Genomic DNA, 26,798 nt, shown 5'->3' on the forward strand with positions numbered 1-26,798 from the left:
GTTTTAAATGGCCGTGCAAAGAGGGAGTGTACGATGGTAATGAATAACCATGCAGAGCAACTTTCCTTTCTGAAACTAGATTAACTGGCGGGCGCTGGTCCGCTGAGGAAGTGCTATCTTGCATGGGATCAGGTGGAGCTATTGCCAGCTGCGTCTGAGCTATGTTCCTGACTGAACCTGACTGTATTACCTGCCACATTTTCTTAACCATTGCAAACATGCGCTTCTGACCCTTACCCCTCAGCCCCAATGAGGTGTCGCTGTCACATTCAGAGCCTGAAAGGGATGATTCAACTAGGTCATGTCTGTCGTGTGTAAATGTGGAGGACTTACCGGCAATAGCCACTACATTGTCTTGTAACTCCGGATCTGAAGCCGGCGGACCAGGCATAGGACCATCTTCCTGTTGGTTGGAAATGGTAGGCACATCTCGCTGCAATGATGATCCCGCCTGCTCATGAGTGGCTGCCGAAGCAGCCGAAGTTCCAGGCATGTCAAGCTGCTGCGGCTCCATCTGCGCTGCGTTCTGTAACAAAGAGAAGAGATCGCGAGCACTACGGACACCGGTAAAGGGAGAATTAGTGGCCCCCAAGCCTGACACATTCTGAGCACTCCCGCTGGCACTCGAAACATTTGAAACCCCCCCAAACATACCAGCTCCCCTTGCTGAGTTCTGGTTGTTAGTAGCCCTAAGTGAATCACCAACCACTCTTTCATGCACAGCATTCACCGAACTAGCTTGCAATTGTAATGGTGCAGATATATTGGCCCCTAACTCATTACCATATAAACCTGGTGCCACATTCATGCCTGAAACACCCGCATTTTAAACAGATGGCGCATTCATACTGTGACTAGTGGCGCAGTTTCTGGATTTCTGCAATGCTGTGCTCAATGCGTTAGTAGCTGCGCTATTGTCTATCTGCGTATGCCTTTGGACTTGCTCCAGAGTGACATAAGAGTGTCCTGGAGCCTGGGCATGCATATGCATCGGGCCTAGTTGCCCTTGTTGGTGAGATGCCATAGCACTTATTTGCCCGCTTGTTTGCCTGCTTATGCCTCGCCCCTGCGCATTAGCACCTAATAACAGTCCTCTACCCAAAGGGGTTAATCTATTGCCCCGAGCGGTAACTCCTCTCCTTCTCTTAAGTCCTCTAGAGAATGAAATGGCGGACCCTGCATTAAGCCTAAGGCATCTGTCATCATCAAGAGACCCCCTGCCTGCTGCCGCTGACCTACCGGTACCCTTTGAAGCTGCTTTCTGCTGCCGCACTTGAGCTCCCTTGCGGCCTACTATCCCTCCCCTGGCCGACATCCTCTTTTGGTGCTCACCTGCTCCGAGCTGAAGAGGATGCAACCCCTCCCTGCCACTCCCGACGCTGCTATGGACGACGGACGCGTAACCGGAAGTGGATGGATGCGTGACCGGAACTTCCGGTTGCACACTTACAGCCTGGCTTGGAGGACCTGCCGCTGACGCCGCCTGGATAGGAGCCGGAGGACCCGACGAGGACATCGCCGACACGATGGACGCCAGGATCGATGAGACAGCCGACTGTGGAATCGCGGATAGCAGAGAGGAGACCGCCGCTTCAGGTAAGACTACCGGGTGGCTGGGGGCTGCATAGGGGGCAAAACAGCTGCAGGGAGCAATGCAAAACACCCGGATGCTGGATACCGCCCAGGCCTTGACTGGAGGGTAGGCCCACAATGGGCCCTGATTGCACCATGAGGCCTAAACCGGGCCCTAAGTGCGCCATGCGGCCTGGGGGGGAGGCCAAGGCGTCGCTAGGTGAAGCTTGTATTTCAGGCCGTGGGGTCAAATTGTGGGCCACAGGCAAGGCCAAAGGTGAGCGATCAATAGGGGCATCAGGGCCTGGGGGCAAATTATGGCCTACTGGAAAAGCCGGAGAGCTAGCTAATTGGGCCAGAGATTGAGTGGAAGGGCCTGGGGTTGCCACGTGGGCCGGGTTTGAGGCCGCAGCCTGACTATCAGTGCGTGCCTGAGCATTATTAACCTGGGCCAAGGCATTGATTACACTGCCTATAGCTGGTGCCCTATCTGAGGTAGGCCTAGAAATTGGAGAGGCCAGGCCCTCCGAGTAGGCCGAAACCTGTGGATTTTCATGAGCATGTGGCCCGCCCAAGTGGGGGCCTAAGGCTTGAGGAGTAACTACTTCTACCCTTAAATTACCCTCATGGCCATCTATTTGCTCTAAAGGCAGTTGGCCTTGAGATTGGAGACAGGTCGATGTTTCATCAGGCCTAGCCATTGCAACTGATGCATAGGCCGAATGATCTCCATCACTAGTTGCATGTATATCAGCCCTACTAACTGTGTGACTGATCTGTTTTTTGGTAGCACTAGGCCTTGCCTTTTGAGTGTACTGTGTAGGTGGTATAATATCATCTAGGTCCTCAATATTATCTAGTGCACTTATCTGTTTATTCTGTCTTTCAGATCCAGGCTTCCTGAACACCAACTCGTGGAAGCGCTGTGGAGGGAGCTTTGATCGTCTGGATCGCTGCATTGTTCACAGAAATTGAGAATTACCCTGAACAATAACAGAAAGAACTCGTCTGCACCGGATTTCAGGAAGAAGAGGGCCAGGAAGCTGAAGATACCCACTTTTAAGGTGAGTAGTGGGCCCCTCCCCTGCATGCAACATTGTTGCCACTAACCTCCCTAGCCAGGCCTCTTCTCCTATCTCTCCCGATGGCCTTAAACCTTAGCTTGCTCCAGGCCCAATTGTGCCCTACACTGCCTTTATGCAGCATAAGCTTAATTGACAAGAAAGAGCGTATACAAATAAAATACTAACCTGGCTCCAAAATCGTGCATTCTAATTATGCCAATCTCTGGGTTAAATAAAAGTACTAAACCATTTTTTAATGTAATATATATTGCAATGCTTCTTTACAAACTATGCTTTATATCTAGAACGTCCCTTTAAAGGCACAGTCTACTGTATGATTTAAAAAGATAGATAATCCCTTTATTTACCATTCCCCAGTTTTGCATAAGCAACACAGTTATATCAATATATTTTTTACCTCTGTGATTACCTTGTATCTAAGCCTCTGCAGACTGCCCCCTTATCTCAGTTGTTGCATTTTAGCCAGTCAATACTGACTCATAAAACACTCCACAGGAGTGAGCACAATTTTATCTATATGGCACACATGAACTAGCACTGTCCAGTTGTGACCAAACTGTCAAAGTGCACTGAGATAAGAGGTGGCTTTCTACGGCTTAGCATATGAGCCTACCTAGCTTTAGCTTTCAACAAAGAATACCAAGATAACAAAGCAAATTTGCTGATAAAAGTAAATTGGAAATTTGTTTAAAATTGCATGCCCATGCTGAAACATGAAAAATTCATTTGACTTGACTGTCCCTTTAAATCATGTATTTGCTCGGAGAGTCACACATCATTAAAAGGAAGCGCTAATTAAACTTATAGTGTGACAGTGACAGAGAGCTCTTTATGTAAATATAGGGATATAATTGTCAGATAAATACAAGGCATGTGGGAGTTACTTGCCTTTCATATAAAAGCTCCTACAAAGTCTCCTCACACCATAAACAAGAGCTGAAGGACAAGAAAGACTGGGGGCAGATCACATTATGAAGACTTCAGCGCTACCAGTAATCTGCCTGATCGTCACACTCAGTATCGCTGATGATACCTGCCCAGGTAAGTGGCCGACATGCATAGAGTTTATTGTTTCAAGGATTTGCCCCATAAGCTTCTGTGTTATTTCTGTTTAGAATCTTTGAATCATGTCCAGGTACAATGGCAGATTAAGAGGACAAAAGGTTGTCATTTATTTATATTTAGAATAATAGTCTGACAGTTTAAATATACTGAATAAAATAAAATGTGGACACTGTGTTTTACAATCCTGTTGTTTATCTACACTCCCAGATTTTGGAGATGATTCTACAATGGGATATTTCCCTTATGTTTTCATGTATAACGTCTCTACAGCTTCAGCCTTTTAGATAATAAAATACTTACTGTGTAAGTTAGTTCACTTATAATTATATTAAAGGAATAGGAAAGTCAAAATTAAACTTGCATGATTCAGATAGAGGAGGTCATTTTAAGACACTGTTAAATTCACCTCTATTTTCAAATGTGCTTCATTCTCTTGTTATCCCTAGTTGAAAAAGCATACGCACATATTATACACTAGTGGGAGCTAGCTGCTGATTGGTGCCTGCACACACTTTCGGCCAGATTACAAGTTTTGCGTTATGAACGGCTCGGTGCTAACTTGCAAGTTATTGCCACCGCTCTTCTCCCTATAGCGCTGCTATTACAGGTTTGCAAAAATGCGGCATTAGAAGGCAACATGGCAGCGTTGAACTCCATACCGCACACAAATACCAGCACTGCTTTGTGCTGGTTTTACGTGCTCGTGCACGATTTCCCCATAGACATCAATGGGGAGAGCAGGCTAAAAAAAACTAACACCTGCAATAAAGGAGCATAAAGCTCCATAACGCAGTCCCATTGACTCCTATGGGGAAAGAAAATGTATGTTTACACCTAACACCCTAACATAAACCCCAAGTCTAAACACCCCTAATCTGCTGCCCCTGACATAGCCGCAACCTACATTACACTTATTAACCCCTAATCTGCCGCCCCCGACATCACAACACCTACATTACACTTATTAACCCCTAATCTGCCGCCCCAACATCGCCGACACCTACCTACCCTTATTAACCCCTAATCTGCCGCCCCGACATCGCCGCCACCTACATTACAGTTATACACCCCTAATCTGCTGCCCCCGACATCGTCGCCACCTACCTACACTTATTAACCCCTAATCTGCCGTCCCCAATGTCGTCGCTACCTACATTGCATCATGATTGCATCAGCCAATAGGATTTTTTCAACTTTAATTCCGATTGGCTGATAGAATTCTATCAGCCAATCGGAATTCATGGGACGCCATCTTGGATAACATCCCTTAAAGGAACCTTCATTCTTCAGTAGCCGTCAACAGAAGAGGATGCTCTGCGCCGGATGTCTTGAAGATGGAGCCGCTCCGCATCGGAAGGATGAAGATAGAAGATGCCGTCTGGATGAAGACTTCTGCCCGCCCGGAGGACCACTTCTTGCCGCTTGGATGAAGACTTCTCCCGGCTTCGTTGAGGACTTCTGCCCGCTTGGATGAAGACTTCTCCCGGCTTCGTTGAGGACTTCTGCCCTCTTGGATGAAGAAATCTCCCGGCTTGATGAGGATGGATGCCCGGTCTTCAAAAACTGTAAGTGGATCTTCGGGGGTTAGTGTTGAGTTTATTGGGTGGGTTTTATTTTTAGCTTAGGGTTTGGGCTGAAAAAGAGCTAAATGCCCTTTTAAGGGCAATGCCCATCCAAATGCCCTTTTCAGGGCAATGGGGAGCTTAGGTTGTTTAGATAGGATTTTATTTGGGGGGTTTGGTTGTGTGGGTGTTGGATTTTACTGTTGGGGGGTTGTTTGTATTTTTATTTACAGGTAAAAGAGCTGATTTCTTTGGGGCAATGCCCAGCAAAAGGCCCTTTTAAGGGCTATTGGCAATTTAGTTTAGGCTAGAGTTTTTTTTTATTTTGGGGGGCTTTTTTATTGATAGGGCTATTAGATTAGGTGTAATTACTTTAAATATTTGATAATTTATTTTTTATTTTGTGTAATTTAGTGTTTTTTATTTTTTGTAATTTAGTTAATTGTGTTTAATTAATATAATTTATTTAATTGTAGTGTAATGTTAGGTGTTAGTGTAAGACAGGTTAGGTTTTATTTTACAGGTAAATTTGTATTTATTTTAACTAGGTAGCTAGTAAATAGTTAATAACTATTTAGTAACTAGTCTACCTAGTTAAAATAAATACAAACTTGCCTGTGAAATAAAAATAAAACCTAAGATAGCTACAATGTAACTATTAGTTATATTGTAGCTAGCTTAGGGTTTATTTTACAGGTAAGTATTTAGTTTTAAATAGGAATTATTTAGTTAATGATAGTAATTTTTATTTAGATTTATTTTAATTATATTAAAGTTAGGGGTGTTAGGGTTAGACTTAGCGTTCGGTTTAGGGGTTAATAACTTTGGTATAGTGGCGGCGGTGATGTTGGGGGCGGCAGTTTAGGGGTTAATAATATTTTATTAGTGTTTGAGATGCAGGAGTGCGGCGGTTTAGGGGTTAAAATGTTTATTATAGTGGCGGTGATGTCCGGAGCGGCAGATTAGAGGTTAATAAAAATTGAAGTGGCAGCGATTTCTGGAGTGGCAGATTAGGGGTTAATAATTTTATTTTAGTGTTTGCGATGCGGGAGGGCCTCGGTTTAGGGGTTAATAGGTAGTTTATGGGTGTTAGTGTACTTTGTAACACTTAAGTTATGAGTTTTATGCTACAGATTTGTAACGTAAAACCCATAACTACTGACAGGGTCGAAACTGCAGGGGGTACAGAGGTCGCAATTGCAACTGGGCCCCCAAGGGTGGGGGCCCAGCTTCAAAAAAAATTATTACTTTTTTTTAAAATAAAAAACGTTGACCTGCCACTGCTTACACTGATATCATGTGAGTGTGACGTGATGCTTCACTAGTGTCTCTGACTACAGGGGTTAGTCTTTCTGTTTTACCCATTGGTGTTTATGTGTGTGTATGGTGTGTGTATGTATGTATGTATGTGACTGTGTGTGTATTTATGCATGTATGTGTGTGTGCATGTATGTGTGTATGTGACTGTGTGTGTGTATGCATGTGACTGTGTGTGTATTTATGCATGTATGTGTGTGTGCATGTATGTGTGTATGTGACTGTGTGTGTGTGTGTGTGTGTGTGTGTATGTATGTGACTGTGTGTGTATTTATGCATGTATATGTGTGCGTGTGTATGTATGTGACTGTGTGTGTATTTATGCATGTATATATGTGCATGTGTATGTATGTGACTGTGTGTGTATTTATGCATGTATGTGTGTGTGTATGTATGTGACTGTGTGTGTGTGTATGTATGTGACTGTGTGTGTATTTATGCATGTATGTGTGTGTGCATGTATGTGTGTATGTGACTGTGTGTGTGTATGCATGTGACTGTGTGTGTATTTATGCATGTATGTGTGTGTGCATGTATGTGTGTATGTGACTGTGTGTGTGTGTGTGTGTGTATGTATGTGACTGTGTGTGTATTTATGCATGTATATGTGTGCGTGTGTATGTATGTGACTGTGTGTGTATTTATGCATGTATATATGTGCGTGTGTATGTATGTGACTGTGTGTGTATTTATGCATGTATGTGTGTGTGTATGTATGTGACTGTGTGTGTGTATGTATGTGACTGTGTGTGTATTTATGCATGTATGTGTGTGTGTGTATGTATGTGACTGTGTGTGTGTGTGTGTATGTGACTGTGTGTGTATTTATGCATGTATGTGTGTGTGTATGTATGTGACTGTGTGTATGTATGTGACTGTGTGTGTATTTATGCATGTATGTGTGTGTGCATGTATGTGTGTATGTGACTGTGTGTGTGTGTGTGTGTGTGTATGTATGTGACTGTGTGTGTATTTATGCATGTATATGTGTGCGTGTGTATGTATGTGACTGTGTGTGTATTTATGCATGTATATGTGTGCGTGTGTATGTATGTGACTGTGTGTGTATTTATGCATGTATGTGTGTGTGCATGTATGCATGTATGTGACTGTGTGTGTGTGTGTATGTATGTGACTGTGTGTGTATTTATGCATGTATATGTGTGTGCATGTATGTGTGTATGTGACTGTGTGTGTGTGTGTGTGTATGCATGTGACTGTGTGTGTATTTATGCATGTATATGTGTGTGTGTATGTTTGTGACTGTGTGTGTATTTATGCATGTATATGTGTGCGTGTGTATGCATCTGACTGTGTGTGTATTTATGCATGTATGTGTGTGTGCATGTATGTGACTGTGTGTGTGTGTGTGTGTGCATGTATGTGACTGTGTGTGTATTTATGCATGTATATGTGTGCGTGTGTATGCATGTGACTGTGTGTGTATTTATGCATGTATGTGTGTGTGCATGTATGTGTGTATGTGACTGTGTGTGTGTGTGTGTGTGTGTGTGTGTGTGCATGTGACTGTGTGTGTATTTATGCATGTATGTGTGTGTGCATGTGATTGTGTGTGTATGCATGTGACTGTGTGTGTATTTATGCATGTATGTGTGTGTGCATGTATGTGTGTATGTGACTGTGTGTGTGTATGCATGTGACTGTGTGTGTATTTATGCATGTATGTGTGTGTGCATGTATGTGTGTATGTGACTGTGTGTGTGTGTGTGTGTGTGTGTGTGTGCATGCATGTGACTGTGTGTGTATTTATGCATGTATATGTGTGTGTGTGTATGTTTCTGGAACCAGCAAATTACAGACCTTGTTACTACAGCATGGGGGGCGGGGGGGGTAAACAGTGTCACTATACAGTACCACTATATACAGTACGGGGGGCTGGACCATGTCACAGACTACTGTGGTCACTCTATAAAGTACTGGGGCGGGTAGGGTCAGGCCAGCCATCTCACCGGCAGATTACAGACTGTGGCCTAGATTTAGAGTTCGGCGGTAGCCGTCAAAACCAGCGTTAGAGGCTCCTAACGCTGGTTTTGGCCGCCCGCTGGTATTTGGAGTCAGTCAGGAAAGGGTCTAACGCTCACTTTTCAGCCGCGACTTTTCCATACCGCAGATCCCCCTACGCCATTTGCGTAGCCTATCTTTTCAATGGGATCTTCCTAACGCTGGTATTTAGAGTCGTTTCTGCAGTGAGCGTTAGAGCTCTAACGACAAAATTCCAGCCGCCTGAAAATAGCAGGAGTTAAGAGCTTTCTGGCTAACGCCGGTTTATAAAGCTCTTAACTACTGTACCCTAAAGTACACTAACACCCATAAACTACCTATGTACCCCTAAACCGAGGTCCCCCCACATCGCCGCCACTCGATTAAAATTTTTAACCCCTAATCTGCCGACCGCCACCTACGTTATCCTTATGTACCCCTAATCTGCTGCCCCTAACCCCGCCGACCCCTATATTATATTTATTAACCCCTAACTTGCCCCACACAACGTCGCCGCAAGCTACTTAAAATAATTAACCCCTAATCTTCCGACCGCAAATCGCCGCCACCTACGTTATCCCTATGTACCCCTAATCTGATACCCCTAACATCGCCGACCCCTATATTATCTTTATTAACCCCTAATCTGCCCCCCTCAACGTCGCCGACACCTAACTTCAATTATTAACCCCTAATCTGCCGACCGGAGCTCACCGCTATTCTAATAAATGTATTAACCCCTAAAGCTAAGTCTAACCCTAACACTAACACCCCCCTAAGTTAAATATAATTTAAATCTAACGAAATAAATTAACTCTTATTAAATAAATTATTCCTATTTAAAGCTAAATACTTACCTGTAAAATAAATCCTAATATAGCTACAATATAAATTATAATTATATTATAGCTATTTTAGGATTAATATTTATTTTACAGGCAACTTTGTAATTATTTTAACCAGGTACAATAGCTATTAAATAGTTAAGAACTATTTAATAGTTACCTAGTTAAAATAATAACAAATTTACCTGTAAAATAAATCCTAACCTAAGATATAATTAAACCTAACACTACCCTATCAATAAAATAATTAAATAAACTACCTACAATTACCTACAATTAACCTAACACTACACTATCAATAAATTAATTAAACACAATTCCTACAAATAAATACAATTAAATAAACTAGCTAAAGTACAAAAAATAAAAAAGAACTAAGTTACAGAAAATAAAAAAATATTTACAAACATAATAAAAATATTACAACAATTTTAAACTAATTACACCTACTCTAAGCCCCCTAATAAAATAACAAAGCCCCCCAAAATAAAAAATTCCCTACCCTATTCTAAATTAAAAAAGTTACAAGCTCTTTTACCTTACCAGCCCTGAACAGGGCCCTTTGCGGGGCATGCCCCAAGAATTTCAGCTCTTTTGCCTGTAAAAAAAAACATACAATACCCCCCCCCCAACATTACAACCCACCACCCACATACCCCTAATCTAACCCAAACCCCCCTTAAATAAACCTAACACTAATCCCCTGAAGATCTTCCTACCTTGTCTTCACCATCCAGGTATCACCGATCCGTCCTGGCTCCAAGATCTTCATCCAACCCAAGCGGGGGTTGGCGATCCATAATCCGGTGCTCCAAAGTCTTCCTCCTATCCGGCAAGAAGAGGACATCCGGACCGGCAAACATCTTCTCCAAGCGGCATCTTCGATCTTCTTCCATCCGGTGCGGAGCGGGTCCATCTTGAAGCAGGCGACGCGGATCCATCCTCTTCTTCCGATGTCTCCCGACTAATGACGGTTCCTTTAAGGGACGTCATCCAAGATGGCGTCCCTCGAATTCCGATTGGCTGATAGGATTCTATCAGCCAATCGGAATTAAGGTAGGAATTTTCTGATTGGCTGATGGAATCAGCCAATCAGAATCAAGTTCAATCCGATTGGCCGATCCCATCAGCCAATCAGATTGAGCTCGCATTCTATTGGCTGTTCCGATCTTGGATGACGTCCCTTAAAGGAACCGTCATTAGTCGGGAGACATCGGAAGAAGAGGATGGATCCGCGTCGCCTGCTTCAAGATGGACCCGCTCCGCACCGGATGGAAGAAGATCGAAGATGCCGCTTGGAGAAGATGTTTGCCGGTCCGGATGTCCTCTTCTTGCCGGATAGGAGGAAGACTTTGGAGCACCGGATTATGGATCGCCAACCCCCGCTTGGGTTGGATGAAGATCTTGGAGCCAGGACGGATCGGTGATACCTGGATGGTGAAGACAAGGTAGGAAGATCTTCAGGGGATTAGTGTTAGGTTTATTTAAGGGGGGTTTGGGTTAGATTAGGGGTATGTGGGTGGTGGGTTGTAATGTTGGGGGGGGGTATTGTATGTTTTTTTTTACAGGCAAAAGAGCTGAAATTCTTGGGGCATGCCCCGCAAAGGGCCCTGTTCAGGGCTGGTAAGGTAAAAGAGCTTGTAACTTTTTTAATTTAGAATAGGGTAGGGAATTTTTTATTTTGGGGGGCTTTGTTATTTTATTAGGGGGCTTAGAGTAGGTGTAATTAGTTTAAAATTGTTGTAATATTTTTATTATGTTTGTAAATATTTTTTTATTTTCTGTAACTTAGTTCTTTTTTATTTTTTGTACTTTAGCTAGTTTATTTAATTGTATTTATTTGTAGGAATTGTGTTTAATTAATTTATTGATAGTGTAGTGTTAGGTTAATTGTAGGTAATTGTAGGTAGTTTATTTAATTATTTTATTGATAGGGTAGTGTTAGGTTTAATTATATCTTAGGTTAGGATTTATTTTACAGGTAAATTTGTTATTATTTTAACTAGGTAACTATTAAATAGTTCTTAACTATTTAATAGCTATTGTACCTGGTTAAAATAATTACAAAGTTGCCTGTAAAATAAATATTAATCCTAAAATAGCTATAATATAATTATAATTTATATTGTAGCTATATTAGGATTTATTTTACAGGTAAGTATTTAGCTTTAAATAGGAATAATTTATTTAATAAGAGTTAATTTATTTCGTTAGATTTAAATTATATTTAACTTAGGGGGGTGTTAGTGTTAGGGTTAGACTTAGCTTTAGGGGTTAATACATTTATTAGAATAGCGGTGAGCTCCGATCGGAAGTTTAGGGGTTAATAATTGAAGGTAGGTGTCGGCGATGTTAGGGAGGGCAGATTAGGGGTTAATACTATTTATGATAGGGTTAGTGAGGCGGATTAGGGGTTAATAACTTTATTATAGTAGCGCTCAGGTCCGCTCGGCAGATTAGGGGTTAATAAGTGTAGGTAGGTGTCGGCGACGTTGTGGGGGGCAGATTAGGGGTTAATAAATATAACATAGGGGTCGGCGATGTTAGGGCAGCAGATTAGGGGTACATAGGGATAACGTAGGTTGCGGCGGTTTACGGAGCGGCAGATTAGGGGTTAAAAATAATATACAGGAGTCAGCGATAGCGGGGGCGGCAGAATAGGGGTTAATAAGTGTAAGGTTAGGGGTGTTTAGACTCGGGGTACATGTTAGAGTGTTAGGTGCAGACGTAGGAAGTGTTTCCCCATAGGAAACAATGGGGCTGCGTTAGGAGCTGAACGCTGCTTTTTTGCAGGTGTTAGGTTTTTTTTCAGCTCAAACAGCCCCATTGTTTCCTATGGGGGAATCGTGCACGAGCACGTTTTTGAGGCCGGCCGCGTCCGTAAGCAACTCTGGTATCGAGAGTTGCATTTGCGGTAAAAATGCTCTACGCTCCTTTTTTGGAGCCTAACGCAGCATTTGTTTTAACTCTCGATACCAGAGTTAAATTTATGGTGCGGCCAGAAAAAAGCCTGCGGAGCGTTAACAGCCCTTTTACCGCCGAACTCCAAATCTAGGCCTGTGTCACTAACTCACTATATACAGTACTGGTGGGTTAATCAGTGTCACTATATACAGTAATAGGGGGTCAGACCATCTCACAGACTGTGGGCACAGGGTACCTCCTTTTGCAGACATGTAATCTGATTCCCATTTTTTTTCTGTGTTAAATGTAAAAAAAAAAAAAAAAAAAAAGATATGTATCAAATTCACTTTTTTTGGGTGGGGGCCTTCATAGATTCTTGCACCTGGGCCCTGTGGTTTCTAGTTACGCCTATGACTACTGACTTTAGATGGCGGTACGAATCTTGACGGTATAGGCTGTACCGCTCACTTTTTGGCCTCCCAGGCAAAACTCGTAATACCGGCGCTATGGAAGTCTCATTGAAAAAGGACTTTTTGAAAGGTGTGGTAGTTACGTTGCGTTACAGTAAAAAAAGTGTGTGGTACAGCTGTACCTGCAAGACTCGTAATAGCAGCGGTAGTAAAAAAGCAGCGTATGAGGCTTTTTCACTCATAACGCAAAACTCGTTATCTAGCCGTTTGTCTTTTGTGATTGGCTAACTAGATGTGTTCAGCTAGCTGCCAGTAGTGCAAAGCTGTTCCTTCAACAAAGGATAACAAGAGAACAAAGCAAATTTGATCATGGAAGTAAAATGGAAAGTCGTTTAAAATGCAATGCTCTATTCAAATCATTAAAGAAAATTTTGGAGTTTTCTGTCCCTTTAAGGAACATTAAAGTCAACATTAAACTTTCATGATTCAGATAGAGCATGCAATATTAATCAGCTTCCCAATTTACTTCTGTTATCAAATTTGGTTCATTCTCTTGGTATCATTTATTGAAGAGTAAAACTAGGTAGGCTCATAAGATCTCAGGAGTAGCAGTGCTTGCAACAGTATTTGTAGCTTTGTTATACAATGTTGCAAAACACTGCTGCCATAGAGTACTAAAGACACGTGCACACTCCTGAGCTCTAAAAAGCTTGCCTAGAATTACTCTTCTATAAACGTTACCAAGAGAACAAAGCCAATTTGATAACAAATTGGAAAGTTGATTAAAATGACATGCTTATATAAATCATGAAAGTTTAATTTTGAATTTACTGTCCATTTAATAAAATTTGATACTTAGGCCTCTATTAATCAAAGTCTGGCGGACCTGATCCGACAGTGCGGATCAGGTCCGCCAGACCTCGCTGAATACGGAGAGCAATATGCTCTCCGTATTCAGCATTGCACCAGCAACTCACAAGAGCTGCTGGTGCAACGCCGCCCCCTGCAGACTTGCGGCCAATGGGCCGCCAGCAGGGGGGGTGTCAATCAACCCGATCGTACTCGATCGGGTTGATTTCCGGCGATGTCTGTCCGCCTGCTCAGAGCAGGCGGACAGGGTTATGAAGCAGCGGTCTTTGTGACCGCTGCTTCATAACTGCTGTTTCTGGCGAGTCTGAAGACTCGCCAGAAACACGGGCCGTCAAGCTCCTTTCGGAGCTTGATAGATAGGCCCGTAAGCCTTGGGCGCACCTGTAAGTAGTTTGGAAGTGTTGATTTGAAAGTTGCCAATTTCAGGAGGGTTTTTTTGGCACAAACAGGTAGAAATAATTTGCTTTTATACTAGACCACTTATAGAAATGAATCATTCTCAATTGATTCTGATTTTATTTAAAGGGATAGAAAGGTCGAAAATAAAAACTGCATGGGTGAATTTCAGTTTGAAATGGAAGCACTTTTGCAATATACTTTCATCAACAAAAATGCTTCTAGATAAATTTATCACTGTTTTTCTGCGGCATACTCACATATGCTGTGAGGGCCTGTGTACCAGAATTCAAACACTATTCCTGCTCAGAGAGTATGGCTTCTGAGAAAAAAAAATTGTGCTATACAAACCACTGCTGACTCTCTGAGAAGGTGTGGTGTTAAATGCTGGTGCACAGGCACACACAGCATATGTGCATATGCCACTGAAAAACAGAAATAACTTTAATTACAAGCATTTTTGCTAATGAAAGTATATTGCAAAAATGCATCTATTTTAATTTGAAATGCACACATGCACATTTTTTTTTTTACCTTTCTAGCCCTAATTAATACTTAAAGGGACATGAAACCCAAAATTTGTCTTTCATGATTCAGATAGAGAATACAATTTTAAACAACTTTCCAATTTACTTCTGTTATTTAATTTGCTTCCTTCTCTTGTTATCCTTTGCTGAAAGGTTTATCTAGGCAAGCTCAGGAGCAGCAGAGTACCTAGGCTCTAGCTGCTGATTGGTGGCTGCATATTTATACTGATTGTGATTGGCTCACCCATGTGTTCAGTTAGAAACCAGTAGTGCAATTGCTGCTCCTTCAACAAATTATAACAAGAGAATTAAACAAATTAGATAATAGAAGTAAATTAGAAAGTTGTTTAAAATTGTATTCTCTATCTGAATCATGAAAGAATTTTTATTGGGTTTCATGTCCCTTTAAATTGAGCATTAATATTTAGTATATAACCCCATTTACTTTCCTCAGCACCTCTTGGTTAACCCTGAATAACTATCATGTATTCTAAAATAATCCAGACAAAATAAGCGGAGAATATAGCGAATCATGTCCGCTTGACATCGCTAAATGCGGACAGCATGCGCTGTTGGTATTTAACATTGCACAAGCATTTCTGGTAAAATGCTGGTGCAATGCCGCCCCCTGCTCAATGGCGGCCAATCGGCTGCGAGCAGGGGCTGTCAATCATCCTAAAAGTTGACGGACAGGTCTTATAACCGCTGCTTGTTAAATGGAGCCTATTGACTTTAAGTGTTCTACCCAGGACCTATTTAATGGGCGCACCACCCAACTGATTTTACTGGCCACTCAAAACCAATATTAAAGGGATTCACATAGATTCACATAGAACATACATTTTTAAACAACTTTCCAATTCACTTATATTATCAATTTAGCTTTAGTCTCTTGGGCCTAGATTTAGAGTTTTGCGGCCAAAGGGGTGCGTTAGCTACGCGTGCTTTTTCTGGCCGCACCTTTTAAATACCGCTGGTATTTAGAGTTCACAGAAGGGCTGCGTTAGGCTCCAAAAAAGGAGCGTATAGAATATTTACCACAACTGCAACTCTCGATACCAGCGGTGCTTACGGACGCTGCCAGCTTCAAAAACGTGCTCATGCACGATTCCCCCATAGGAAACAATGGGGCAGATTGAGCTGAAAAAAAACCTAACACCTGCAAAAAAGCAGCGTTCAGCTCCTAACGCGGCCCCATTGTTTCCTATGGGGAAACACTTCCTATGTCTGCACCTAACACCCTAACATGTACCCCGAGTCTAAACACCCCTAACCTTACACTTATTAACCCCCTAATCTGCCGCCCCCACTATCGCTGACCCCTGCATATTTTTTTAACCCCTAATCTGCCGCTCCGTACACCGCCGCCACCTACGTTATCCCTATGAACCCCTAATCTGCTGCCCCTAACACCGCCGACCCCTATATTATATTTATTAACCCCTAATCTGCCCCCCACAACGTCGCCGCCAGCTACCTACAATAATTAACCCCTAATCTGCCGACCGCACCTCACCGCTACTATAATAAAGTTATTAACCCCTAATCCGCCTCACTCCCGCCTCCCTAATCCGCCTCACTCCCGCCTCACTAACCCTATAAGAAATAGTATTAACCCCTAATCTGCCCTCCCTAACATCGCCGACACCTAACTTCAATTATTAACCCCTAATCTGCCGACCGGATCTCGCCGCTACTATAATAAATGGATTAACCCCTAAAGCTAAGTCTAACCCTAACCCTAACACCCCCCTAAGTTAAATATAATTTAAATCTAACGAAATAAATTAAATCTTATTAAATAAATTATTCCTATTTAAAGCTAAATACTTACCTGTAAAATAAACCCTAATATAGCTACAATATAACAAATAATTATATTGTAGCTATTTTAGGATTAATATTTATTTTACAGGCAACTTTGTATTTATTTTAACTAGGTACAATAGCTATTAAATAGTTAAGAACTATTTAATAGCTAAAATAGTTAAAATAATTACAAAATTACCTGTAAAATAAATCCTAACCTAAGTTACAATTAAACCTAACACTACACTATCAATAAACTAATTAAATACAATACCTACAAATAACTACAATTAAATAAACTAACTAAAGTACAAAAAATAAAAAAGAACTAAGTTACAAAAAATAAAAAAATATTTACAAACATTAGAAAAATATTACAACAATTTTAAACTAATTACACCTACTCTAAGCCCCCTAATAAAATAACAAAGACCCCCAAAATAAAAAAATGCCCTACCCTATTCTAAATTAAAAAAGTTCAAAGCTCTTTTACCTTACCAGCCCTGAAAAGGGCCATTTGCGGGGCATGCCCCAAATAATTCAGCTCTTTTGCCTGTAAAAAAAAACATACAATACCCCCCCCCCAACATTACAACCCACCACCCACATACCCCTAATCTAACCCAAACCCCCCTTAAATAAACCTAACACTAAGCCCCTGAAGATCATCCTACCTTATCTTCACCATACCAGGTTCACCGATCCGTCCTCTGAAGTCTTCATCCAAGCCCAAGCGGGGGCTAGCGATCCATAATCCGGCTGAAGTCTTCTATCAAGCGGCGGCTGAAGAGGTCCAGAAGAGGCTCCAAAGTCTTCATCCTATCCGGGAAGAAGAGTAGATCCGGACCGGCAACCATCTTGATCCAAGCGGCATCTTCTATCTTCATCCGATGACGAACGGCTCCATCTTGAAGACCTCCGACGCGTATCCATCCTCTTCTTCCGACGTCCAAATGAAGAATGAAGGTTCCTTTAAGGGACGTCATCCAAGATGGCGTCCCTCGAATTCCGATTGGCTGATAGGATTCTATCAACCAATCGGAATTAAGGTAGGAAAATTCTGATTGGCTGATGGAATCAGCCAATCAGATTCAAGTTCAATCCGATTGGCTGATTGGATCAGCCAATCAGATTGAGCTCGCATTCTATTGGCTGATCGGAAGGTTATTAATTTATTTCGTTAGATTTAAATTATATTTAATTTAGGGGGGTGTTAGTGTTAGGGTTAGACTTAGCTTTAAGGGTTAATACATTTATTAGAGTAGCGGTGAGCGCCGGTCGGCAGATTAGGGGTTAATAATTGAAGTTAGGTGTCGGCGATGTTAGGGAGGGCAGATTAGGGGTTAATACTATTTCTTATAGGGTTATTGAGGCGGGAGTGAGGCGGATTAGGGGTTAATAACTTTATTATAATAGCGGCGCGGTCCGGTCGGCAGATTAGGGGTTAATAAGTGTAGGCAGGTGGAGGCGACGTTGAGGGGGGCAGATTAGGGGTTAATAAATATAATATAGGGGTCGGCGGTGTTAGGGGCAGCAGATTAGGGGTACATAAGTATAACAGAGCTTGCGGCGGCATGCGGACGGCAGATTAGGGGTTAAAAATTTTAATTATAGTGGCAGCGATGTGGGGGGACCTCGGTTTAGGGGTACATAGGTAGTTTATGGGTGTTAGTGTACTTTAGAGCACAGTAGTTAAGAGCTTTATAAACCGGCGTTAGCCCAGAAAGCTCTTAACTACTGACTTTTTTCTGCGGCTGGAGTTTTGTCGTTAGATTTCTAACGCTCACTTCAGCCACGACTCTAAATACCGGCGTTAGAAAGATCCCATTGAAAAGATAGGATACGCAAATGGCGTAGGGGGATCTGCGGTATGGAAAAGTCGCGGCTGGAAAGTGAGCGTTAGACCCTTTCCTGACTGACTCCAAATACCGGCGGTAGCCCAAAACCAGCGTTAGGAGCCTCTAACGCTGGTTTTGACGGCTACCGCCCAACTCTAAATCTAGCCGTTGGTATCCTTTACTGAATGAGCAGAAATTAACTACTTAGAGCTAGATGAACACATTGGTAAGCCAATGACAAGAGGCATATATACGTGCAGTCACAAATCGACAGCTAGCTCCCACCTCCAGACCCTACTTTCAACAAAGGATTCCAAGAGAAATTAGATCCTAAAAGTTAATTGGACAGTTGTTTAAAATTGTATAATCAATCTGAATCATTAAATAAAACGTTTAAACTAAAATTAGCTAATATATATTTTTTCTATATTTTTTTCCACATTATCATTAATTCAATTTATGTTAAGTTATGCAACTGTGCTTTGGATAGCTTAATCAGCATTTCTAAATAACAGTTATATGTTATAATTTTGGAAAGTATTACACTGCACCCATCAGGCAACTTATGGTAATGAATGTAGCTACAGATCTTATACCGGGATATAAACTTGTATGAATCCTGCAAGGAGCATGCACAGGACTAGCGGATATGTAGTAGGTCATTTAAAAATCAAGTTTTGATTAACCTAGTTTAATGTTAACAATCATACTTACATATGATACTAAGGCACTTTGCTGGCCCTATTTAAAATGAGGCAAAAATGGAAATAAGCACAATAGCCGTATGAAATATAGGTACCCGCTATTCGAAAGCACGAGAAACGGCATAAACAAACAGTCTGTGTAGTCAGATATGAAACACTTCCCCAAATGCGCAAATTGTTACACCAAACAACGCAGGCCTCCAATTTCCTTCATCAGATGCTGAGAGTCCACAATTCATCATGTATGGTAATTCCCCTACTGACCACTAGGAGGAGAATTCCCATACGTGGTGACTCGTGGACTCTCACCATCATGAAATAAATGAAATTATCAGGTAAGGGTACATTTTGGTTTTTTTCTTCACTCATCCATGAGTCATGTGTCAGTTATTTGTTGCACTTTTTTATACCTATGACTATGTGTATGGCTTGACCTATATGGATTCACATTCATGTACACACTCTGCAGACCTTTGTGACGCTAGATGTAAGCTTTTTTTTAATTGGTTGAGCTCGCTAAGCTTTTCTTTTGTTTATGTACTGCATTGTTCTACAAATTGAGGTCATTGTAGATTTACAAACACACGGCTAGATTACAAGTTTTGCGGTAAACTGAAAAAGCAGCGTTAACAGGTCCTAACGCTGCTTTTTCACTACCACTGCTATACCGCCGCACTCCCGCCTCGCAAACACTAGTTAAATATTATTAACCCTAATCTGCCGCCCCCTACATTATACTTATTAACCCCTAATCTTCCGCTCCGGACATCACCGCAACCTACATTATATTTATTAACCCCTAATCTGCTGCCCCCAATGTCGCCGCCACCTACCTACATTTATTAACCCCTAATCTGCCGTCCCCAACGTCGCCGCCACTATATTAAATTTATTAACCCCTAAACCTAAGTCTAACCCTAACACCCGCTAACTTAAATATAATTTAAATAAATCTAAATAAAATTCCTATCATTAACTAAATTATTCCTATTTAAAACTAAATACCTATAAAATAAACCCTAAGCTAGCTACAATATAACTAATATTTACATTGTATCTAGCTTAGGGTTTATTTTTATTTTACAGGCAAGTTTGTATTTATTTTAACTAAGTAGAATAGTTACTAAATAGTTATTAACTATTTAATAACTACCTAGCTAAAATAAATACAAATTTACCTGTAAAATAAAACCTAACCTAAGTTACAATAACACCTAACCTTACACTATAATTAAATACATTTCCTACATTAAATACAATTAAATAAATTAAATTAAATTAGCTAAATCACAAAAAACTAAACACTAAATTACAGAAAATAAAAAACAAATTACATATCTTTAAACTAATTACACCTAATCTAATAGCCCTATCAAAATAAAAAAGCCTCCCCAAAATAAAAAAACCCTAGCCTAAACTAAACTACCAATAGCCCTTAAAAGGGCCTTTTGCGGGGCATTGACCCAAAGAAATCTGCTCTTTTTCCTGTAAAAAAAAAATACAAACACCCCCCCAACAGTAAAACCCACCACCCACACAACCAACCCCCCAAATAAAAGCCTAACTAAATAAACCTAAGCTCCCCATTGCCCTGAAAAGGGCATTTGGATGGGCATTGCCCTTAAAAGGGCATTTAGCTCTATTGCGGCCCAAAGTCCCTAATCTAAAAAATAAACACACCCAATGCACGCTTAAAAAAATCCTAACACTAACCCCCGAAGATTCACTTACCGGGAGAAGTCTTCATCCAAGATGTCCTCAATGAAACCGGCAGAAGTGGTCCTCCAGACAGGCAGAAGTGGTCCTCCAGACGGGCAGAAGTCTTCATCCAGACGGCATCTTCTATCTTCAAGACATCCGACGGGGAGCATCCTCTTCTTCCGACGGCTTCTTCGTAATGAATATCACTTTAAGTGATGTCATCCAAGATGGCGTCCCTTAGATTAAGGTAGAAAAAATCCTATTGGCTGATGCAATCAGCCAATAGGATTGAACTTCAATCCTATTGGCTGATCCAATCAGCCAATAGGATTGAGCTTGCATTCTATTGGCTGATTGGAACAGCCAATAGAATGCCAGCTTAATCCTATTGGCTGATTGCATCAGCCAATAGGAATTTTTCTACCTTAATTCCGATTGGCTGATAGAATTCTATCAGCCAATCGGAATCTAAGGGACGCCATCTTGGATGATGTCACTTAAAGTGATATTCATTACGAAGAAGCCGTCAGAAGAAGAGGATGCTCCTCGTTGGATGTCTTGAAGATGGACCCGGTCTGCGCCGGAAGGATGAAGATAGAAGATGCCGTCTGGATGAAGACTTCTGCCCGTCTGGAGGACCACTTCTGCCCATCTGGAGTACCACTTCTGCTGGCTTCATTGAGGACATCTTGCCGCTTGGATGAAGACTTCTCCTGGTGAATCTTCGGGGGTTAGTGTTAGGATTTTTTTAAGGGTGTATTGGGTGGGTTTATTTTTTAGATTAGGGACTTTGGGCCGCAATAGAGCTAAATGCCCTTTTAAGGGCAATGCCCAATCCAAATGCCCTTTTCAGGGTAATGGGGAGCTTAGTTTTTTTAGTTAGGCTTTTATTTGGGGGGTTGGTTGTGTGGGTGGTGGGTTTTACTGTTGGGGGTGTTTGTATTATTTTTTACAGGTAAAAGAGCTGATTTCTTTGGGGCAATGCCCCGCAAAAGGCCCCTTTAAGGGCTATTGGTAGTTTAGTTTAGGCTATGGTTTTTTTTTAATTTTGGGGGGGCTTTTTTATTTTGATAGGGCTATTAGATTAGGTTTAATTAGTTTAAAGATCTGTAATTTGTTTTTTATTTTCTGTAATTTAGTGTGGTTTTTTTGTGATTTAGCTAATTGTATTTAACTTATTTAATTGTATTTAATGTAGGGAATTTAATTATAGTGTAAGGTTAGGTGTTATTGTAACTTAGGTTAGGTTTTATTTTACAGGTAAATTTGTATTTATTTTAGCTAGGTAGTTATTAAATAGTTAATAACTATTTAGTAACTATTCTACCTAGTTAAAATAAATACAAACTTGCCTGTAAAATAAAAATAAACCATAAGCTAGCTACAATGTAACTATTAGTTATATTGTAGCTAGCTTAGGGTTTATTTTATAGGTAAGTATTTAGTTTTAAATAGGAATAATTTAGTTAATGATAGTAATTTTATTTAGATTTATTTCAATTATATTTAAGTTAGGGGGTGTTAGGGTTAGGTTTAGGGGTTAATAAATTTAATATAGTGGTGGCGACGTTGGGGCGGCAGATTAGGGGTTAATAAGTGTAGGTAGGTTGCGGCGACATTGGGGCGGCAGATTAGGGGTTAATAAAAATAATGTAGGTGTCGGCGATGTTGGGGGCAGCAGATTAGTGGTTAATAAGTATAAAGTAGGTGGTGGCAATGTCCGGAGCAGCAGATTAGGGGTTAATAAGTATAATGCAGGTGTCGGCGATGTCAGGGGCTGCATATTAGGGGTTAATAAATGTAACATTAGGGGTGTTTAGACTCGGGGTTCATGTTAGGGTGTTAGGTGTAAACATAAAATGTGTTTCCCCATAGGAATCAATGGGGCTGCTTTACTGAGATTTATGCTGCTTTTTGCAGGTGTTAGACTTTTTCTCAGCCGGCTCTCCCCATTGATGTCTATGGGGAAATCGTGCACGAGCACGTACGACCAGCTCACCACTGACTTAAGCAGCGCTGGTATTGGAGTGAGATATGGAGCTAAATTTTGCTCTACGCTCACTTCTTGCCTTTTAACGCCAGGTTTCTGAAAACCTGTAATACCAGCGCTGCAGGTAAGTGAGCGGTGAGAATAAACTGCTTGTTAGCACCGCATAGCTCCTAACGCAAAACTCGTAATCTCGCCGCTAGACTTTTATTTTTTCCATCCATTCACTAGAGGTTTTAGGGGATGCTATAATCTTCCATTCATTACTTTAGCCTGCTCAAACGTCATTGGTGACAGTAGCAGTAAAGGGATACTAAATTCAAATTTTTTCTTTAATGATTCAGATAGAGCAGTGTTTCCCCAATGCGGTTCTCAAGTACCCCCAACAGGCCTGGTTTTCATTATAGCTGAACCAGTGCACAGGTGAAATAATCAACTGATGGGTGAGAGCAGGTTAGTAACCATGGTTACTGATCAGCTGATTACTTCACCTGTGCACTAGTTCAGCTATAATGAAAACCAGGACTGTTGGGGGTAGGTGAGGACTGCGTTTGGGAAACACTGCGATAGAGCATACAATTTTAAGCAACCTTGTAATTTACTCCTATTATCAATTAATAAATGTAGCCACCAATAAGCAAGCGCTATCCAGGGTTCTGAACCAAAAATGGTCCGGTTCCTCAGCTTTACATTCCTGCTTTTGAAATAAAGATAGCAAGAGAATGAAGAAAAAATGATAATAGGAGTAAATTAGAAGGTTGCTTAAAATTGCCTGCTCTGGGGTTGGGGGAAGAGGAGGAGTCTGGAGAAAGAGAGTGTGCTCCAGGCTACCACTCCCTGTAGCTTGTTTCTAGGCGGTTTTTTCGCGCCTGGCTCTCCCCTAGACACGGGAAAGCTTTGCTACAGCACAAGAAAAAGAACATCCTACCTGTGCTACCCCGGCAGCGCAAGACTCCATCTGCGCTAAACAAGATCTGACCCACCAAGAGCTTACTCTGTGCGGCAGACTACCCATGTAAGCTCCCCTCCTGGTGGAAGAAACATGAAAATTCGAAGGCGGGCCTCCCACTCACAACTCTGTCATCCGAGTGGGGTAAGCAGCCCAGAGACACTACACATAATTACAGCCCCAACGCAGTGGCGACCACCCGCAACTTACCCAACCCAGCCATCGGAACTGTAAACGCCACAGAGGTTTTCCTGACTTGAGGGTGTCCGGCCGGAGCGGTGCTGGCAACCAAGACGAGGCTCTGCAGGATCAGCTGTTCTCCCACCCACCGGTGCTGCGAGTGGGGATTGAGCAGCGCAAGTCCCGGACCACCCTGGCTCCCGCGAGAGGCAACTTCAAAGAGATTTCACCCCTATCAGCGACGGCGGGTCTACCCCACCGATGTTGCGAGGTAGCTCCTGCAAGACAAGGCACTGATTTAAGGGGTAAAAGAGCTGCAAAACCCTCGGGAACCGAGGTGAACAAAGTTATGCCTGGGAACAGTACCTAGCAACGAGCAAAAAGTAGATCCCGGCTGCAGGAAACACGCCGGTTGCTAACCAGGATCAGATACAGATACAGAGCCGTACGGCAAAGACGGGTAAGTGTGGGACGGCTGCCACTGTGCTCACACACGCTAGCTGCCGAGAAGGGAAGAGGGGATCAGCCGATAGTTCAACCCGAGGGCTGGAACTTTGTACCAAACCGGGCATGAGAACTTTGGCTTAAGCTTCGGTTGATTGAGCCCTGAAAAGGGAAGGAGTGGGGAAAGAGACAATAAAGATAAGAACTCAAGGTTTAAACTTGCTAAATACTCTGAAATTGCTTTATCCCCTTGTAGCACAAGAGATATAACCTTGCTTTATTATTTCTCAGCAAATTATCGATATTAGCAGACCCCATCTACTCCATGAACATTTACTTTGGTTTTTTTCGCTTGCTGTTAAAGACACTGACAAGCACCAGCAGGGTCAGAGGCTTAGGAGCTAGCTGGTGAATCGAATAGAAGCTGGCTCAGATGTTAACCTATCATTTATTGTACACAATAGACGTATTCTGTGTATGGGTTGAGATTTAAGATTCAGCTTATGTACTTAAGTAAATATGCTTCCCGTGAAACACACGGGACCGGGAATAGCTTTCATTACTGTATAGTAACCGTTGGTATCAATAAGTATTATTGAAGCTACAAAATTCTGGTAATAACATTGTTGGGCAAATTGAAGGGTTAAAATTGTTTGTTCCTGCCTAAATGACGTGAGAAAAAGAGGAAAGAAGTAGTTGGTTCTTTCTACTAATAAGCTATTGAATTGTGCAACTGTGGATAGGCAGATATAGATCCTAAGGCATATGATCTCGCACAGGTACAGGAATAATATACTGTTCTAGGAGGCAAGTAAGAGCTAAGTCAGTTTTATTTTTCTATGGTTATCTCTTGAGAGTATTAAGTATTTTAATCTGTGGGTCACATGCTCTAGACGGAGATTTGTGAGACGAAATAGAGCTAGGTATTAATCAACCCAGTATTATTCGCACAGAACTGAAACACTTATCCAAGGGTTAAGGCTCAGGACTTAGTAAAAGTATTGAAGTAACCCATAGCAATTCCAAGGTATCTAAGAATCGCCCCTACTATACTGCTTTCGCAATAATCTTTCTGTTTATTAGGAGTTATCATTTCTCTTTGAACTCACTTTCTGTTGTTAGTTTATCAGCAAGTGTATCGCAGGAAAACATTTAGTCTAGATCAAGGTTATAAGTGCTAGTAGCCCTGTGTCCTTGTTTTCTGGCACTAGAACACATTTTGCACGCTGATATATCCCGGTCTCAAAAGTTAAAGGTCCTTAACTGTTATCACTTCACTATATTTCACTCTAATTGTATTTTTGAAGAGGCTTGTTGGTTTTTTGTTCTCTTCTCCTATTTATCACCTTCGTGGCACCTTACTCGCTAGGCACTTCCCCCTTGCACTTCACTTGCTAAGCACTTCCTTTTTTTTTCCCCTCTTTCTCCCCTTCTCTCACTAAGCACTTCCCTCACAGTAGGGCACGTCCCAAATCATTTAAATCACTCAGTTCCTACTGCACGTAACTCTTATCACACTTCCTTTGTCGTTTATGGATAAATATATCACTTCACCAGCACTCACGGGAAAAAATATTCCGGGTATGGCAGCCAAAAGCAAGGACTGCAGGAACAAAATCTCGCCAGGGACGCCGGCAGATATACTTATAGAATCAACGCCCTCGAAGTCCCAAAATCTATTGACTCCAAATGAATCAACAAATCTTGTTGCAAATATACTAGAAGCCTTTACCCCAAAATTCGACTTACTAAAAAATGAAATTAGACAGGATATCTCCCTACTGACCTTAGAGGTCAGACAATTCTCGAAAAGAATCCAAGAAGCAGAACAGAGAATCTCAGACTTAGAGGATACGTCAAATGGTTATTTTTCTAAGATTGAAGATCACCATTCTGAGATCCTGAAATTAAAAGCTAAGGTAGAAGACTTAGAAAATAGATCAAGGAGGAACAACCTCAGAATTATTGGCTTCCCAGAATCAGTTAAGCAGGATGAGCTCATGCAGGTTATGACGCACACTTTACCACAACTGTTAAAAATCCCCCCAGCACAAACACTCATCGCTATTGAAAGAGTTCACAGACTGGGGAGGGCTCCCGAATCTTCAACTAACCTTGCCAGACCCAGACCAATTATCGCAAAATTCCTGAATTATCAGGACAAATTGATGTTCCTTCAATCTTACCGAAAATATCAACCCATTTTTTACAATGGGAATAAAATTTTGTTATTTCAAGATTTTTCCATAGAAACCTCCACAAAGAGGAGGGAGCTCTCCTCAGTTTGCGGTAGGATGCTGAAGATGGGCTGGCAGGCTACGGTCATCTTCCCAGCCAAACTTAGACTTACACATGAAGGTCAAACGTTTTTTTTTTATTCAGCAGCGGATGCCGAAAAAAAGATAGCGGAATATGGGGCTAACTGTTAAAATTAATGTAAAAAACAGGGACTGCATCAGTTGTATTTTTGATGATAAAGGGTTGTTTTTAGTTTTTTTTTTGTTTGTTTTTTCTCTTTCCCCCTATATCTTTCTTCTTTCCTTCCGCTCTTCCGTCCCTCCCTACCCCCCCGCCACGGACTCCAGAGGGTGCAGGAGTTACTTTTATATAACTATTTTCCCTTTAGAGATAT

The 26,798-nt window shown here is 41.7% G+C and overlaps 1 protein-coding gene across 1 annotated transcript in view; it reads left to right on the forward strand.

Annotated features, from left to right (window-relative positions):
* The first annotated feature begins 3,561 nt into the window (after nt 1-3,561).
* The window catches only part of LOC128642982 (ficolin-1), a 52,163-nt gene continuing 28,926 nt past the window's right edge, over nt 3,562-26,798 (forward strand). The window contains exon 1 of the mRNA XM_053695891.1: nt 3,562-3,698. Coding sequence (XP_053551866.1) covers nt 3,629-3,698 — 70 coding nt within the window. The 5' untranslated portion in view covers nt 3,562-3,628. The remainder of the gene's footprint in view (nt 3,699-26,798) is intronic.

The sequence above is a fragment of the Bombina bombina genome, chromosome 12 (assembly GCF_027579735.1).
Source record: "Bombina bombina isolate aBomBom1 chromosome 12, aBomBom1.pri, whole genome shotgun sequence".
Classification (NCBI taxonomy): Eukaryota; Metazoa; Chordata; class Amphibia; order Anura; family Bombinatoridae; genus Bombina; species Bombina bombina.